The sequence below is a fragment of the Anser anser genome (assembly GCF_964211835.1).
Source record: "Anser anser genome assembly, chromosome: 1".
NCBI lineage: Eukaryota > Metazoa > Chordata > Aves > Anseriformes > Anatidae > Anser > Anser anser.
Window position 1 is genome coordinate 132,568,277 of NC_139720.1, and position 16,716 is coordinate 132,584,992.

The 16,716-nt window shown below is 38.6% G+C and overlaps 1 protein-coding gene across 9 annotated transcripts in view; it reads left to right on the forward strand.

Moving 5' to 3' along the window:
• The window catches only part of ARHGAP6 (Rho GTPase activating protein 6), a 325,502-nt gene that overhangs the window by 281,200 nt on the left and 27,586 nt on the right, over window positions 1-16,716 (forward strand). For all 9 annotated transcript variants that reach the window (XM_083821915.1, XM_083821914.1, XM_083821913.1 and 6 more), the window contains 3 exons: window positions 1,773-1,844; window positions 10,248-10,504; window positions 14,448-14,643. In XM_083821915.1, coding sequence (XP_083678041.1) covers window positions 1,773-1,844; window positions 10,248-10,504; window positions 14,448-14,643 — 525 coding nt within the window. The remainder of the gene's footprint in view (window positions 1-1,772; window positions 1,845-10,247; window positions 10,505-14,447; window positions 14,644-16,716) is intronic.

Below are 16,716 nucleotides of genomic sequence, written 5' to 3' on the forward strand. Positions count from 1 at the left end.
TCATATTGCCAAGAGGTAAAAGAAGAATTTTTGTAATAAACTCAGTATTATGAACTGGGAATGTCAGAAGGTGTGAAAAGACTGGGCATATTAATCAATCAGAGTATGACTTTGAGTTATGAACTTGTCATGTGGCTATGAAAAAGGAAAATCTAATCATAGACCATATCAGGCAATGAATTACCACCCTTATATTGCTGAAATCTCATCTGGAATACCGTATCAACTCTAGTCAGCCTTATTTCAGAGAGATGAATTCTCACTGGAGCAGGTGCAGAAAAAGGGGTATTAACATAACCAGCAAATGTGAATCTACCTCTACCTCAAGAGGCAGAAACTGAGTATCATAGTTAAGCAACTGCTAGGAGGTAATATGCTTGCTGTACCCATATAAATGCAGAATACAAACATTGAAGGGGATTGGATCGAACAGAAGTTGCACAAGGCAAAAATAAATTTTAATTTTAAAGAAAAATGATGTGAACTGGCTATGAAAAAGTCAGAATTTGTCCATCTGTCTGTTGAATAATACTCTGGGCATGTCTTTCAATAGGAGTTGAGGGAAAACTATGAGGAAATGACTTGTATTTTCTTATGGGTAATTGCAAAAATGAGAGTTAATCCACAGAGATCCAATTCATTCCTTTGTTGTCTTTTCCCTAGTGCAAAAGACCACTTAAGACATTGGCTTACGTAACCAGAAAAACATGTTGAGGCAGATTATTTGGTGTCCTTCGTACCATAAAAGTGAAACACACTTGAAACAGTGAATACACATATTGTGTATTTCTGGTTTTTTGTTTTGTTTTGTTTTGTTTTTCCATATTACAAAACCAGTAAAGCAAAGGTATGTATCCATTAATCGTTAGCTTTAACGGTGCCTATGCTAGTATTAGCATTAAATCCTATGTTAGATCTTTTATATTGCTTTGGAGCTAAAAAATATATATATATATATATATATATATATAAAAGGTACGAGTTAAAGCAGGTCTCTGTCTTAATCTCTTGTATTTGTTGAGATCTAACAAAATGTGTTTTTGTTGACTTTTCATTATAAAAGATGCTGAAGGAAATAATGATAGCCAACCTTTTGACATAATTCTTTCAAGAACGGACCTGTCTATGCCGCTACTTAAAATCATCAGTCCTTAATACCTTAGTGAAAACTTGGATGATATATACGGTGTCAGAGCAGTAATTTTGCTTAGACTAATCCACCCGAACCAATCTGAACATGCTGTACACAAACTGTAAGCTTCCAGTATGAGTTCAGATCACATGGGTCATGTGAGGGTGGGCAGTTATCACCCAACTAGTCCAGTTGGTGTGCAGAATTTATCCTGGAGGTCAGTCATCCTCCCTCTCTGAATACTACCTGTGACTCCACAACCTGGCTCTCCAAATACTACCTCCAGCTCCACAGCCGAGTCACAGTCCTGTGCCTATGGATGGGGGCTGATCAGAACTTACGGGTTTACACTAACTGCTATCAAGTCTCAATTGTTAAGTCTTCAAAATTATCTTTCCTTTCTGCCACATGGGCTGCATGACCACACACGCTGTGCCCAGCAGCATGGAGTGTGGGATACATTTGGTCCTCCAGTTCACTCATTAGGGCTGAAAGGCTGTGACAGTTCCCAACCTTTGTGAAATACACCCCACATCCTTCCTGGCTTCAAAAGCCATGGCCATCTCATGTTCGTACAGCTTACGCAACAGTTTGTTCAGCATTCTTTCTTTTCACATATTTCCTATTTCTTCTCTTACAGATGGGCAAAAGAGGAAGAAATCATTAAGAAAGAAACTGGACTCGTTAGGGAAGGAGAAAAACAGAGACAAAGGTAAAATTATATGAATATATATTCACTAATTGGGTCTTAGTTTTGCATATGAGATTTCTTTAGTCTTAAATTTATACTTTCTGGAATAGGAAAATGTTACCAAGCTATTGTATTGCCTAGGTATTCATTTCCAAGTTGAAAAATACATCATACCCCTTTGTATTTCTCATTAGTATAGTCCAGATGTCGTGAACTGAAAATTTCTTTCCTGGGAGAAAAGGAGGAGTTAAAGGACTGCATATTTTCTTCCTCGTTCTTTCTCCCCATTTTCAGCAGCCAGTGCAGAGTGCAGGAGTGCAGTCAGGATAATATGACCCAGTTGTTTACCTGCATAAACAGTCTACACTCTCCCTTGCAATTCACAAAGCATGTAAACCCAGCCCTGCCTAAGCCAGTCAGATGGGTTTTTTTTCTTCCTTCCTTCCTTTTTTTTTTTTTAAACCTTAGGAAAACAACCATTGTTTAAAATGTATAAATGTTTCAATGGTACTGATCAGTTGGGTCTTAATAGTCTCAACATGACATGGATTTACAGATGCAGTTGGACTTTTTTGTTTGGGCACTAAGCAGCTTTATGGGCTGGGTCCTAATCCACTGGACTTGACCTATAGTTTGCAGCCATTTGAACTAAGTCTAGACACTGAGTGTTGAAACCAATCTCTGAAATTCCAGTTTTCAGCATATAGGTAATTGTGCATCTAATTTTATGTTCACTTCTAGAGAACTAGTTCTGGAAAAGTAGTAGTAAAACTTGGCTTTTACACAACTGTATTGGTTGAACACTTGCAAATAATATTATTTTCTTCTATTATATTTCTGCTCTTTCTTTTTTTTTTTTTTAATCTATACCTACATGATGGCATTTATACTCCACTCAGTAACTTTTGAGATCTGCTTTCTGTTTTTATTCAGATAGTTTTTCTGGACATTTTGGACTCAGTAGTTGCCCACAGCAAAGATCAGCACTTTGTGCTTATTCATCCTTGTATATATTTATCTGCTTCCTGTTTTTCAGCACTGCTGAAAAAAAAAAAAGAGAAAGAAAGAAAAAGTTCTACTTGACTATAGCCAAGCATTTTAAAAAATCACTATGCTGATTCTTTTACTTGTAATTCCTTTTTTCTTCATTTAGCTTCAGGCCATTTCAAATCTTCCTCCAATCTTCCACTGCCTTATTCTCATTTATAGGTTGAATTCCAAGATGTCTTTTGCTTTCTAAGATGTCCAAACCCTCTCCATGTAGAAAATATTACAGGAGCATCCCCTGAGGGCAAAATACTCCAGCACTACTTGAATGACAGAATCTGTTTCTCTCTTTCCTTCAGGATTTCTGCATTGACAGAGGTGGCGAGTTGGTCAATAAGAGGACAAAGGCCAGGAAATCTGAAGAAATCAGATTCCCAAGCAGATTTTGTCAACAAAGTGAAAAGAAAGCCATGTTAGCTTTTTGTTGTTGTTGTTATTGTTGTTGCTATCAGCAAACATTAAGCAAAGGTAGCCAAGATAGCAACATACAGCACCCCACTTGTCAGTATTTCTGTCCATGATTGTTTCCAGTGTACTTCCCTCTGCCTTACCAGGTTATTAAAGATCTTCTGTCCCACAGTTATTTGCTGAGCAGACAGTTAATCCATGACTGCGGAAAGGATAAGCCACCATGAAGGTGCACATTTGTGCCATGAAGGCAGCTATCCTGGCATACCTGGTGAAGGACAACGGAGAGGCAGCAGCACTTGCATCTCCTGCCCTGCTACGTTTGTTGAGATACATGTATGACTGCCAGGAGCTGGGCTTCACATGGGGCAGCATTTCAGCAGAGTTGGAGGGCTTAGCATGATGGGCTGGGACATGAGGCCCAGGAATTCGAAGGGACAGAATTGTAGAGCTTTCAGGCTGTTGAGCTGGTCTTTGCAAGGAAAATGTAAAGCCTCGTGTCTTGGTGCTACTCATCTTCACATCTTGGCAGAGCCACACCTGCTGCCCTAAGCAACGGTCCCTATGTTGCTGAGTTTCAAGGCGGAGGTAGCCTCTCTCCTTTTGTGTCACAGTAAGCTGAAAGTATTAGCCTGATCTGTTCCACAGAATTTTATTTATTTTTTTAACAAGCATTTCTATCGTTTATTTTATAAAGAGAATATCTTCCATTACTGGGCAACCGGTCCAAAACAAACACTCTGCACTGTGGTCGTGGGTGTACGCACACAAAAGGCCAAGAGCATGCACTTTTTCACCCTTGCACGTCCCTGGTCCTGTAAGGAATGTCTGCCTTCTGTTTCCTTTTTTTCTTGGTGACAGTGTACCATCCTGAGAGGCAAGCAGTGAGAACAGGAAGAAGGACATCAAAGTGGAAACAGGGAAGCTGATTTCCAGAACATTCTTTATAGACGAGTTATGGCTGCCTTAATGCAAAGAGCATTCCCCTCACTTGAGTATCACGTTTGCATACATGAATAATTCCAAACATATTGAGTTCTCTATGTCCCAGCCTCAGAGAAGACCCCACGTATCAGGATGAGCAGTAGCCAAGGGGTCCTGTAGTTAGGTCTTACCTGGAGTATGTGTCATGTGAAAAGCCTTTTTTTGAATGAATAGCCTTCTGAAAATTAATCCTGACAATCATCGGCCTGTCACCCACTGTGTGATCCTGTGTATGGCTTGCAGCCAAAGATCACTGAGATGAAGCCACAGAGGTGGAAAAAAGGCCACAGTGCTGATCACCGGGGATGCACAATGAGGCCTTGCTGTAGGGAGCATGAGGAGTGAGCCTCGCATGCAATTTATTCTGCTTGCAATCAGCTTTGTGTCTTCAGGTGTGGACAGTTCCTGAAAAAGAGCAGGGAGGCTTTGTATACTTAGTTTAGCCTGATACTTCCTCTCCATTAGCACTGTCATGGACTGAACCACGCTGGGGTACAGACTTGTGGAGTTACTCTGTCTGTGGAGGTGCAACATCCCTCTGCCTGGTGCCTGAGACTGTTCTCCCCCATTCCACCCCAACAGATGGCCGTGCTTTAAAAACATTACTGAAGGGATATGGTACTCATTTCTTTAGGACTGTTCTGAGAATTAATCACTCATATTTTAGGATTTATTCCAATCTGTGGAGTTTTTACTCTCCTAACATCACATTTTATTTAGATAGATCAGTCGATCTGCTAAAGTGAGAGTCTCAGCAAACTGTTATTCTTTTGAAGGCCAACAAAGGCAAAAAGTAGAATTGAATGCACTTTAAATAAGATTGATATCTTTATTTTGTCCTTTTTGACAGGTACATCTGTCAAAATCTAATTAAAAGGGAAAAAAAATCTAAAACAAGTGTTTTCATTTGTTTTTACATTTCTGAGTGACTCACCAGAACAGGATATAGCAAAACTTGCTGGATGTAAACGAACGAAACAGGAGAGCAGCAGTCCACCCAGCTATTTAGGCAATGTTTTCAGCTGCTATCATTCAATGTCTTTGCTTTTCTCTACCCTGCCTCCTTGTTATTTATGGCCATTGTGATTCTCCATCGTTTTGTCTACATGTGTCTCCAAACACTTGCTTTAGCTGCTGACAAACAGTACTCTGGCTGGAGGAGCAGTAAAACGTCAGTGCTTCTCAGAATACAAAATTCTCAGGATGCTCTGCATGCTGGTGGCTGGGTACTGTTCCCTTGCAAATTCACTGCTAATTTTGACGACAGCAGAAGTGGAGCCTTTCATCTGTCTGCTGCCAGCGATACATGGGTCAGCATAAGCATGCCTCCTTGGAAAGTAAACACAAACATTCCTGAAGGAGATGCCTCTCAGAAAGGATTTCTCCTAGAAGATGTTATCAGTAAACCAGCTCCATTTTTCTTTGGTTCCAGTAAACTCCACAGGTGAACTGAGAGACCTCCTTAGAAATAACAATCACTTCTTGCATGATTTGTTGAGCAACCTTTTCCTAATGTTTCTGTGTGGAATGTAAATTCTTGACACATTCATCTGTGGGGCCTTGGCAGAGGTGCTATGTATGCTGTACTTTCTGAGAAAAAATGTAAGGCTATGGAATATGTGGTTTCTGGAATAGATGTTTGATTTTTCTTTATAGTTTGAAATTCTCAAACTTCTTCCATGTTTACTTCTCAGCCATTCTCATTAAATTTAGACATATTTCTTAATGTTTGCATTTTTTCTTCAGTAATTCGACCTATGATGATGTCAGCATGTCTTGGCATACTCTACGGAGAGAACTGAATATATGGAGCTTCTTTTTATTATAGTTTATTAGAAATGTGGGGTGTTTTTTTTCAAGCTTTTTAGTGCCCCACTGTACTATTTTCAAAAACTTCAAAATGTGTGTCATGCTCTCAAGGCAAATGAAAGTTATGTTAAGTGACAGTGTGTCATATTTTGCACCGAAGTCAACTAAATGGCTGAAGAACCTCTTATTTAAAATAAAAACAATAAAAATCAAAAACTTCTCCACAGAAAAGTCAAAGTAACTGGGAAGGCCTTGTATCGCTCCTTGAAGGTCTTTGAGCTCAGACTAGCTGGAGAAGGGAGTTCAGTCACAGAGCTGGTGCTGGGAACATGGTCTTATCTTCAGTCTTCTGGAGTCAACAAAGGATTTTGATGAGATGGAGGGAGTTCTGCCATTCCTATTATGGATCAAGGTTTCCATTTCTCATATTTTCTTGGTTCCATCACTCTCTCTACAGATCTCAAGTAATTTCACTTAGCAAAAGAGTTACCCAGTGTGGCTAGCTGAGGGAGGGGGTTGATTTAAAGACCCCTCCCCATTTAAATATCCATTTTAAAACATATTACTCTCTCAGCTATCTCCCGCTCTATCATTTAAATGTGATTAGTAGGAGTGTCTCTGTTGATTGAAGTCACAAGGTTTCATCAGCTCCAAAACAGCATTTAAGCTGTACTTAAGGGAAAAATAAAGGCTAAGGAGACTATCCAAAGTTGCTGTATTTTATACTGTTCACAGTATTAGCATTAAAAATCTCATTACAGTCTAAAATATAGACCTCACAGGTTCTTAATAGATTGTCATGGTTTTGGGGATGGAAGCCACAAGTTTCAACAGCAGAATCTTCAGATAAGTCTTTGAAGCTATACTTGGGCTGGATGGCACGAGGCCAAGTAAGCTAACTGCGTGGGTCAACATCCTGGGTATCATCTTTTGATTAGCAAAGAAAATGATTTCTGGTCACTGAAACTCTTATTTGGTCTGGATGGGAGTTTTTCTGTGAAATGCTCTTCTTTTAATTAGAAAATGCTGATTTACCACCACAGAAAGATTTAGGAATGTTGCGGTTTCAATCAAAATTTTGTAGAGAAACTTTCCTCAGCTGCAAGATGGACTTTCTGGTAAGAGAAATGAAGCACATCTCCAGAGTAGCAAACTGTCTCTTGTGCCAGTAAACACTCAAAACAAAATAGATCAAAAGTCAAGTCCTTATATGCTTCTGTTCAGCGTCAACATGTGAGTCTGCATTTCCAAGATGATTGCCTGGTCTGCCAGGTTGTTTCCATTTTTTACACAGTGTTGTCTCCAAAATTTCTTTTTCAGCAGCCCACTCCCCTAATTGAAAAAGTGATCGACTTTCATTGGGCTTTCAGAGAGTATCTAACTTAGTAGCTTTCTGACCATAGCGCTCACATAGTAATACAACAGACTAAAGTTTGAGCCTCTGCTCTAAAGAGCATTTCTTCATACAAATGAAACACCTTCAACAGTAAGGATCCCCACCCTACAGCAGCAAATAGGCAGTTGGTACTTTTACCTGGATCTTGAGGCTAGAACCTTAAACCTACACATCTTACTTCTGAGTCACTGCCCCTTCACGCTCCCTCAAGGGGTTGCATGGTTTTGTACCACTGCAATTCCTCTTTTTTCTAACAAATCTGAAACTTCAAAAGGGCTGGCATTCACTCTAATGCACATGTCGTTACCTGTCCAACAAGGAAATTATTGGAATTGAATACTTCTGAGGGGACTGCGGATGGGGAAGTATAAAACATACTCCCCTCCACCATATACCACACACACACAAAAAAGTTTTGCTGGGAACTTGGGGCTGTAGCTGGTCTGTGGTGGGTGCAGCCCATTCTCTTGATTTCAACAAATGAACAAAAACTTACTGATTTTGCCAATTCTGTAACGTAATTACCACTGCCAGCCAGCATCATTTCCATCTGTATTTAGTCTGAAAATCAGCCAGTTGGTTTTCATCCAGTTCCCCATCTCTGCCAGACATTGAGAAACCGGGAAAGTGGTTCATGTCCTCTGAGAAGGGCGCCTACAGCAAAGCTCTGTGTCCTTTCACTGCTCTACAGGCATGTTGAACAAGAGCAGTTAAAAACCTGGCATTCCACACCTGTGCATTTGTGAGGAGCAACACTTAACCTCAAAATAGCAGCCTTTACATAACAAAGTTGGGGAGTAGGGCTATCGTAATGAAATCCATTTAATGAAGCAGTGCTGAAATCTCATCCCCTGCTAATCTCATCCCAGTTGATCCCAGTGTTGTAGGATCAATGGCATCAGCATGATGTTGGGTATCACTGGGCTGTGTACTGCTGTCCCATCCCAATTTGAAGCATAAATGACTGTGAGACAAAAACAGGTAAATACGTCTTGTTTAGGATTTCATTTGGATCAGTGGCTTTTGTCAGGAAATGTTGTAGAAGGACAGATGAATAGGGATGCTGGAGGCATAATGAAGTACCTGGTTAGACTGTCAGAAAGGGAGTCATCTTGCAGATGTGTGTTTCAAGTGAATTTTCAAAGTAAGCACATGGTCTTAAATGTTCACTGAGAAAATAATTCAGAATACTATATATATATATATATAATCCTAATAATCTCATCATTTTATAGTCATACTCCACAGGGTGCAGGGGGGATGGGCTTAACTCTGGACTCCTGGAACTAGCCATCTCTGTGTTGCTTGATATTTATGTGATGATGTACTTTCTTGTCCTAAATTAAATGCAGACAGTTTTAGATGTCATGCTACTCACTGGCCACCTTTAGACTTGCTTGGTATGTGAGGATGTACTTCCTGATTTAGTTTTGTCTGGCCACCGAAGTTAGTTCATGTCTTAACATTTCATACTTCTAAAGAGCAGTAATGTTTCTCAGCAAATCAGAACAGGCCCGTTTTTCTTTCATATGACGAGATAGTAATACCCTCACTCAAGTTTCAAAAAAATATACTTTTCTTTCCAATGCCTTACTTTAATTTAATAATAAATTAAACACAGACAAAATTTTAAAGTGTCATCAAAGACACAGTCACACTGAATTCCAGGAGGAACTTTGGCCTTTAATCATTCAGAAGGTTGTAAGAGAAGGATCTTTTGTTTGCTTTTTTTGTTACTATTTAATATCTAAAAAAAAAAGAAAAAATCTTTTAATTTCTAGTGCTGTGTTTATTCCTGATACTGGCAGCTCTGACTTTGGAATCTAGTAGAAGTTGCACCCATTTTCACCAGGATGAATAGGCTCAGCAGCAATTCTTTTTCATTCCATTTGAACACAAACCAGTTCTGATTTGCAGTCTGACCCAGTAGTTTTGATTCTGCTAATCTTTGGTAGGTGTAAATCTGAAACTTAATGGTGAGAATTTCAGTGTTAGTTGTTGGCTGATTCACTGTGAAGCACTTTTCTGTTCTTTAAAACATTTGACCACTCTTAACTTTAAGACCTAAGTATACGCTGATTTTGTACGTTGCAGTTATATTGATGTATGTATATACTCTACAGTTACATTGATGCGAAGTGGGTGTATACTACTGCCAAAAGAGTATAGTTCTTGTATATAATTAAAACCTTATCCTTGAAGGCTTAGTCTGAGTAGTGGATGCACTTACAAACGCCCTGTACAGATAGGTGCACACCCTCCTGACCTGTGATGAGACCCACGCACATGCCCATACCCCTTGACTCCAGTGCCCTGCAGCATTTGGGAGAAACAAATCTGGTGAAAGGGTCTGAAACATGAGAGCTGCGGCATGTTCAAGCCAGGCTCCCCAGTCTCAAGATTTGGTTTCCAGAGCTTGCACTGGCCATCTGCACTATCTAGATGTGGCCAAAGGTGCCTAACTTCCAGTTGCTTTCAGTGGAAGTTAAGATCTGAATTAGTTCTGTTCCCAATTGATTTTCCAAGATTCTGTGTGGTATATCGTTCACGATCCAACTGGAAACAGGAGTCAGATACCATGAACTACAATTACCTGGCATTTGTCCACTATTATTTTATTGTTTGAATGTTGTTATTGTTGTGCAGTCCTGTACCTCCTTGGAATTATTATATATTTAAAGAGACTTCAGATTGTTTTTCTTTTCAACAGCTTAATACTGACTTTTTTCTGTACTAAATAAATATCAGATGTTCAGTAAATATTAACTTTCTTGTTGCAGAATTTATTCCCCAGGCTTTTGGAATGCCTTTGTCCCAAGTGATTGCTAATGACCGGGCCTACAAACTCAAGCAAGACTCTCAGAGAGAAGAGCAAAAAGATGTTTCAGATTTTGTGGCCTTTCTCTTACCGTTTGGAACAAAAAGGCAGAACAAAGAACTTTCCAGCAGTAACTCATCTCTCAGCTCCACCTCAGAAACACCAAATGAATCCACTTCTCCTAACACGCCAGAGCCAGCACCACGAGCAAGGAGGCGTGTAAGTACACCCATAACATCATTGTATGTGCCTGTTGCTCTGTGAAGGGTATAGCCGATGCAGAAAAAAACCTTTTATTTGTGGATTGTGGAATATTTTTTGCATCATGTTTGTACCATGATCTTTTAAGTGGAGGCCAGCCTGGTGAATACCAGAAAACCCTCACTGTAGTGGAGATCTTTTTCTGGTGCTGATGGGAAAAGGTCATACGAACTGTGCGAGTATGTTGCAGATCTCAAAGTGACAGAAATTATTTAGAACTCCTCCCGCTCACTCCCGATATCTACCTCCTTATGTTTAGGTCTTTTAGATTTAATAAATTCCATCCATCTTCCACCTAATTTTTTCATCTGGAGAAGACTAAACCTGTGTGATTGATATTTGTATATATGCTTCTGTTAATTTAGCTCCATAAACTCAGAAATAAATTAACTATTAATCTCTGTCGTAATGTTAATAGAAGTCCTTATGCCTAATTCAGATCCTGTCCTCAGTGGTAAATAAGTTATCGGAGTAGATTTGTACCAGGCCCTTAAAATAAATTTCTGCATACGTGCTAAGAAAATGCCTTTGGCAGCAGAACACAGTGCGGTGTTTTGGATTGAATGTTAATCCTGCATGCAAGAAAGGTGTCTGGTAGACCATTTGTTTGCAGGGTTCTGTTCCTTGTAAGTAAATTTTATGCTCTGAACTCATAGGGATTTCCAGTTTTCCAATGCTGTAGCTAGTAGCACTATTATAAATCTTTTGGTTTGTTTTCTTTTTTTTTCTTTTTTTTTTTTTTTAGTGGAGTTGTCCATGGGATAGAGGCTTTAAAATTATTGCTTTTTAATTTCATATTGTAGTGGAGATAAAAGTGAACAGTAAAATACTTTAGATAAAAATCCCTGTTAAGTAATCTGTGAAGGAATTCGGGATACATGAACAGACACTGGAAAATAAAATATTTTCCTAAGATCTTAGCCTTCTTCTCCCAAGGAGAAAACCTGCTTCGGAGAAATGTGATATAGGGGTCTGCAAGATGCATTGTTAAGAGGGGTAGATCTGGAGTAAATTGCAGATTAAGAGAAGGTTCAAGAGCCCTACGGCCTGCCTTTTTTCCCTCTAGCTGTCAGCTGAAGCTTATGCTTGAAGTGTCAACAGTCTGTCTGCAAAGAGCTTAGGGCATGATATTTGAAGATGTTTGCATTATTATAAACATGTAGTACACATCCATTGGCTTCTCCAGACCATATGAACAGGCAGTTGTTCTCACACACAAGTGCAAAGTACACTTGAATACGTGTGTGAAGGGAAATCTGCCAACTTCTTTCAGAATTTGGCATAAGCACTGACAAAAAGTAGAAATTCACTGTATACACCCATTGGCATTAGAACCTGTTTTCATCTGAAACATGATTCCTGTGTCTAGATATGGTCATTTCTTGTTCTTTTCAAAAAAGTGGGATACAATCTCTAACTTGTATTTGACCAGCCAGCAAGCATTAGGAACCTGGATCCTTTGTTACATAAAAGGAATAGAGGTCCATCAGGACCAAGTTCCTAGAAGCCTATGGAGCTTTGGCATGTATTTTGGTTTAATGCCAAGTTTGCAGCTTTCAAGGTGTTGAGCTTGACCCATTGGTCCGTAGTCATGAGGCTGCAGTAGCACATGGTTCACTTACAGAGAAGAGTATACTAAGGTGGGTAGTAGGATGTGGAGGGAGCTGCCATTTTCTCTCTTGAATGTGCTCAGTTACACTGTTTTTAACTTTATCAAGACAAATGTTTATTTAAAAAAAAAAAAAGTTGATTCATGCAATTGATGCAAACAGTTTCTCACACAAATGCTGCACAGAGTGCAGGCCTGCCCGTAAAACCCATGCTAGTGTTTTTAACTTAAATCGGAGAGGTGGTTTGTAAATGTGCCATTCAACTCCTTGTAATTCACTTGCCCAGTTTATTCAGATTCTGAGCTCGGCGTGGCGGAGCAGGCCTGCACTTGGTATGGCCAGGTAGTGTTGTACTTTGGCTACCAAACTCAAGGTCATTCTTCCTAAAGCCAGCTCAGTGTCGCAGTTAATCCACATTTTGATAAAGTGCCCAAGGCTAATGGAGAACTGACTGTATTTGCATCTATTTTAGGGATCTGAAATCCGACTTAAGTGACTCTGTGATAATAATGATTCATGAGGTGAGGATGTTTTGCAGACAGGGAAGGACCAGCAAGTGCAAGGTATAAAGGTGGGCACCTGTCTTACAGGATCTGTCTGGGAAGTGCAGCGGTGAGGATTGTGTTAGGATTTGCAGTGCCAGTCAACTGATTTTGATGTCTGAAACCCCAAATCTTTAAAAAGCAAATAGGAAAATAGTTCAGCTTGGAATTCTATAAGAACGGATCACAGCCAGAGAATGTCTGTGGTTTTTGTTTGTTTGTTTTGTTTCTTTTGTTGTTTGTTTCTTTCTTTCTTTTTGACAGGAAATGGTAAGGGGAATCAAGCAAATGTTTTTTCTGAGAAACACCAGAAATCAGGATTGAAGTTGCATTCCAAAGTGTCTAGTAATTGCTTAGGGATGTGGGTCACAAAAAAATATCTAAAAACTTCACTGTGTTTTTTCCTAAGTCTTCCATGAGTTATGAGAAACAGGACTAACCCTGATAAGTTAGATGCTTTCCTTTAGATGTTATGAACTGAAATGTTTTAAATTCATTTGAAATCTCAGTGGATTTCATTTGAGTTGCCTACAAGATGGAAATTTTTATAAAGCTCAGTTTTCTACATTGATGGAAGACAATAGTTCTAGAGCTTGGTTATTCCCTAGCAGTTGAACAGTTCCCATTTAACAGACATAGAGATCTTGCCTACAGTCTATGAAATGCCTGTCAGCAGCAGAAGAGCTTGCTTTGAAGAAATTAGAGTTCTCAGCAAAGTTTTGAGTGGAAATTCTATACTTTTTCATTCTTTGTTAAAATAGCATGCTGGTTACCTGTGCAGCATTTTAGGTTATGGTGAAGTGTATCTGTTTTTTCAGAAGGAAAGGAAATAATATACAGTATATATTTTTATTGAGAAATAAAAAATAAGTCTTTTCTTTTTAATTATTTTTATTATTATTTATAAGCCTAGATGTCCCCTAAAATACTTTTGCCTTGTAAGTTTAATAACAATTGATCAACTATGAGGGAAACAGTTGTTTTGAAATAACAGCAATGTTGTGGTTTGAAACAAAAATCTTCATTTTCAAGTGTGAACATTGAAAAATGCCATAAACCTCATGTTGCTTGTGCTACTTTGTCCTTTACCGACTGCTTGAACCTTTGTGCTTTCTTGTAATCTAAACATAATGTTCAAAGCTTTCATTGGAATATTAATGATTTTAAGATGCATGAAGTAGAATTATTGAAAAAATATCATCTCTGTACCTCCTCTGGTGTGTCTTTGTCTGTGATAATGCATTTTTATTTCAATCTCTGCAGCAAATCAACTGGTAGTGAACTACTAAATAATTAGCCAACTATACATGGTGTTTGCATAATTTTCACTGATACAATTGCCCAAAATTTGGAAGAAGTAGGGAATCAGATTTAAAAATGTGTATATACCTTCATGCACATAAACACTGTATGGCTGAGTTGCATGTGCAAACCCTGACTCATCCTTGTCCTGGAGTATAGCCAGTCTTCTACAATAATGAAAATGTGTGCCAAATGAATGTAAAGCATTTATTTTTTTTAGTGTCTAATTTGTATTTCTTGTGGTTTGGTAATAATAGCATTGTTACTGTCCTGATTTTTCCATCCATTACACTGGTATTAGAACTTGACTATTTTATGAAAGCAAAGTGTATATTTATATTAGTTCGTTTAAGATAGGGAGGCAATTTTTTTTCTTTGTCAGATGAGGTACTGTGGCCTTTAGGTTTCTCCAGCCATACTGATTGTCCATGCATGTGTATTTTACAGGGTGCAATGTCTGTGGACTCTATTACTGATCTTGATGACAATCAGTCACGGTTGTTAGAAGCTCTCCAGCTCTCCCTGCCAGCAGAAGCCCAGAGCAAGAAAGAAAAAGCAAGAGATAAGAAACTAAGCCTGAACCCAATTTACAGGCAGGTTCCCCGGCTTGTAGATAGTTGCTGCCAGCACTTGGAAAAACATGGTAAGAATATCTCATTTTCCCATGAGTGGCAGATGTATTTTTACTATAGTATAAATAAACGTGTATTTTGAGAAACAAGTGTATACTTAAAATTGCAAGGACATCTTTGAAAGTCAGACGCTTTCCCTCCTATTTTGCCTCTTGCTAAAGATCCTGTCTCATAAGTAATTACTTAGAAGATGATTTCCTCCCAAACTGAAGACCTATGTTACAAGTTTGCAAACTGGCTTGTTCAGCATGAGGGAAAAGACTTTCTTGGAAGTCATTCATCCAGTACTGGAGTGCTCAGCTCTGCAAGAATGAATCTTTACACCCCACAGATTTACCCATACGGTGAGAATGAAAGCCTAAAATGTGCAAGCCAGTCATTCTTACCAGCCAATGGATCTTAAGATACAAAAGCCAAATGAACAGTTTATGCTATAGTGCAAGACTTAGCTAGAAACAACATTTGAAAGTAGAGGCTTAGAGAAACAAAAAAATCCCACACTAAATTATATTAAGCTCCAAGAAGCGTTTTCCTGTTCACTACAAGGCTTTCAGGCTGCCTACTCTGTCCCTGGCTTGAGTCCTACTGACCAGCCGCTGGCTTAGTCCTGCTCTCTCTGAAGGGAATTATAAAATTGTGCCAATATTCTTCTTATGTCTTCATGATCATTCAGACGCAAATCTCCCACCAGCTTTCTGTAATGCAGAAACAGTAGTTAATCAAGGTATCTGTTCAACATCTCTCCCAATGTGTCTTTGTCTTGTAAAGATTTTTCATGAGAATTGAAATAACTTGGCCACAGCAAGACAGACTTATCACATGACCAGATGATAAACAAACCATTAAGTACTGGTGACTGCAACACCAAATGATGCATTTGATGCCTAATTTGACCAGAAAGAAGTCATTTACTGACTCTCAATGAAAGGCTTTTGCAGATGAGGGACTACAATTTAGACAACAATGCTAAGCTTTTACAGTACATAATTGAAAACCATGTTGCTTACAAATACATAAAGGAAAATGATGAAAGCAAGTCATTGTTAGCCTTTTACAGAGACTAGATATCATGGCTGACAAATACAGGGATCATTAAGTTTAAGATGAATGACTTCCATGCCTTTAAGTAAGGTTAGCTGAGTTTAGAGAACATTAAAATCTCTGAGTCAGCAAAAAGAGACACCCAGCTGAGGTTCCTTTGGATACTGTGATTTTATGTCACTTAAACATTAGTGATGAAGTGCTTAATCCTCTTAACCTGTAACCTCCTCTTAACTGTAATAACAAAGATACTTTCCTATGCAACACTTTTTTACTAAAATGCTTGCTTGATATTAAAAGTTCCTTTTAAATAAAACTTAGGATGTTTCTTTGTGCATTTTCTAAGAGTATATTATATTACCCGACAACACAATAATCCGAGATAATTTGGAGCAAATATTGATGTTCTTCAATTTTCAGTTTAATCCACAGAAGTATTATACAACTGTCATCACGACTGGTTGACTTTGAGAAAAGAAAAGATCGCAGAAGACAGACTGTTTTCTCATTGGCTTTAGGGAAAATAGAGGACTTCCTGTTCTAGCAACAATACTGTAGCAACATCATTCTGAACTAAGTGATGGGACAAGTTTCTGATGCTTATGATGAAAATATTTTACTGTATGCATAAGTCTGTTAGGCCAGTTTTTCAGCACCAAGCCACAAAGGGACTGGACTTTTCATGTATGTTTTATATGATTATTTTAAACAAAATTATATGATTTAAAAAAATAAAGAAAAGATTAGTTTTTTTAGCCATAAAAGCCCTTGGCCTAGTTCTCCTTCCCTGTTGTCCCTGGGATCAGGTCCCAAAGTTGTAAAGGTTTGACTTCCTTCAGACCCTTAGAATAAAACAAATACTGCATGTTTGTGCAGGAAAAAGCTTCCAGTTTTTGCTCAGTGTGAGTATCTCCATCTCAAATGATTCCCTGCCAATGTTCCTGGGTTTACTAAATTAGTTCTGTGTTGTTCTATCAATTCAATTTTCTGTTAACTGAAGACAGAAGAATATTTGAAGAGGGATGCCACGTTGAGACTAAAAG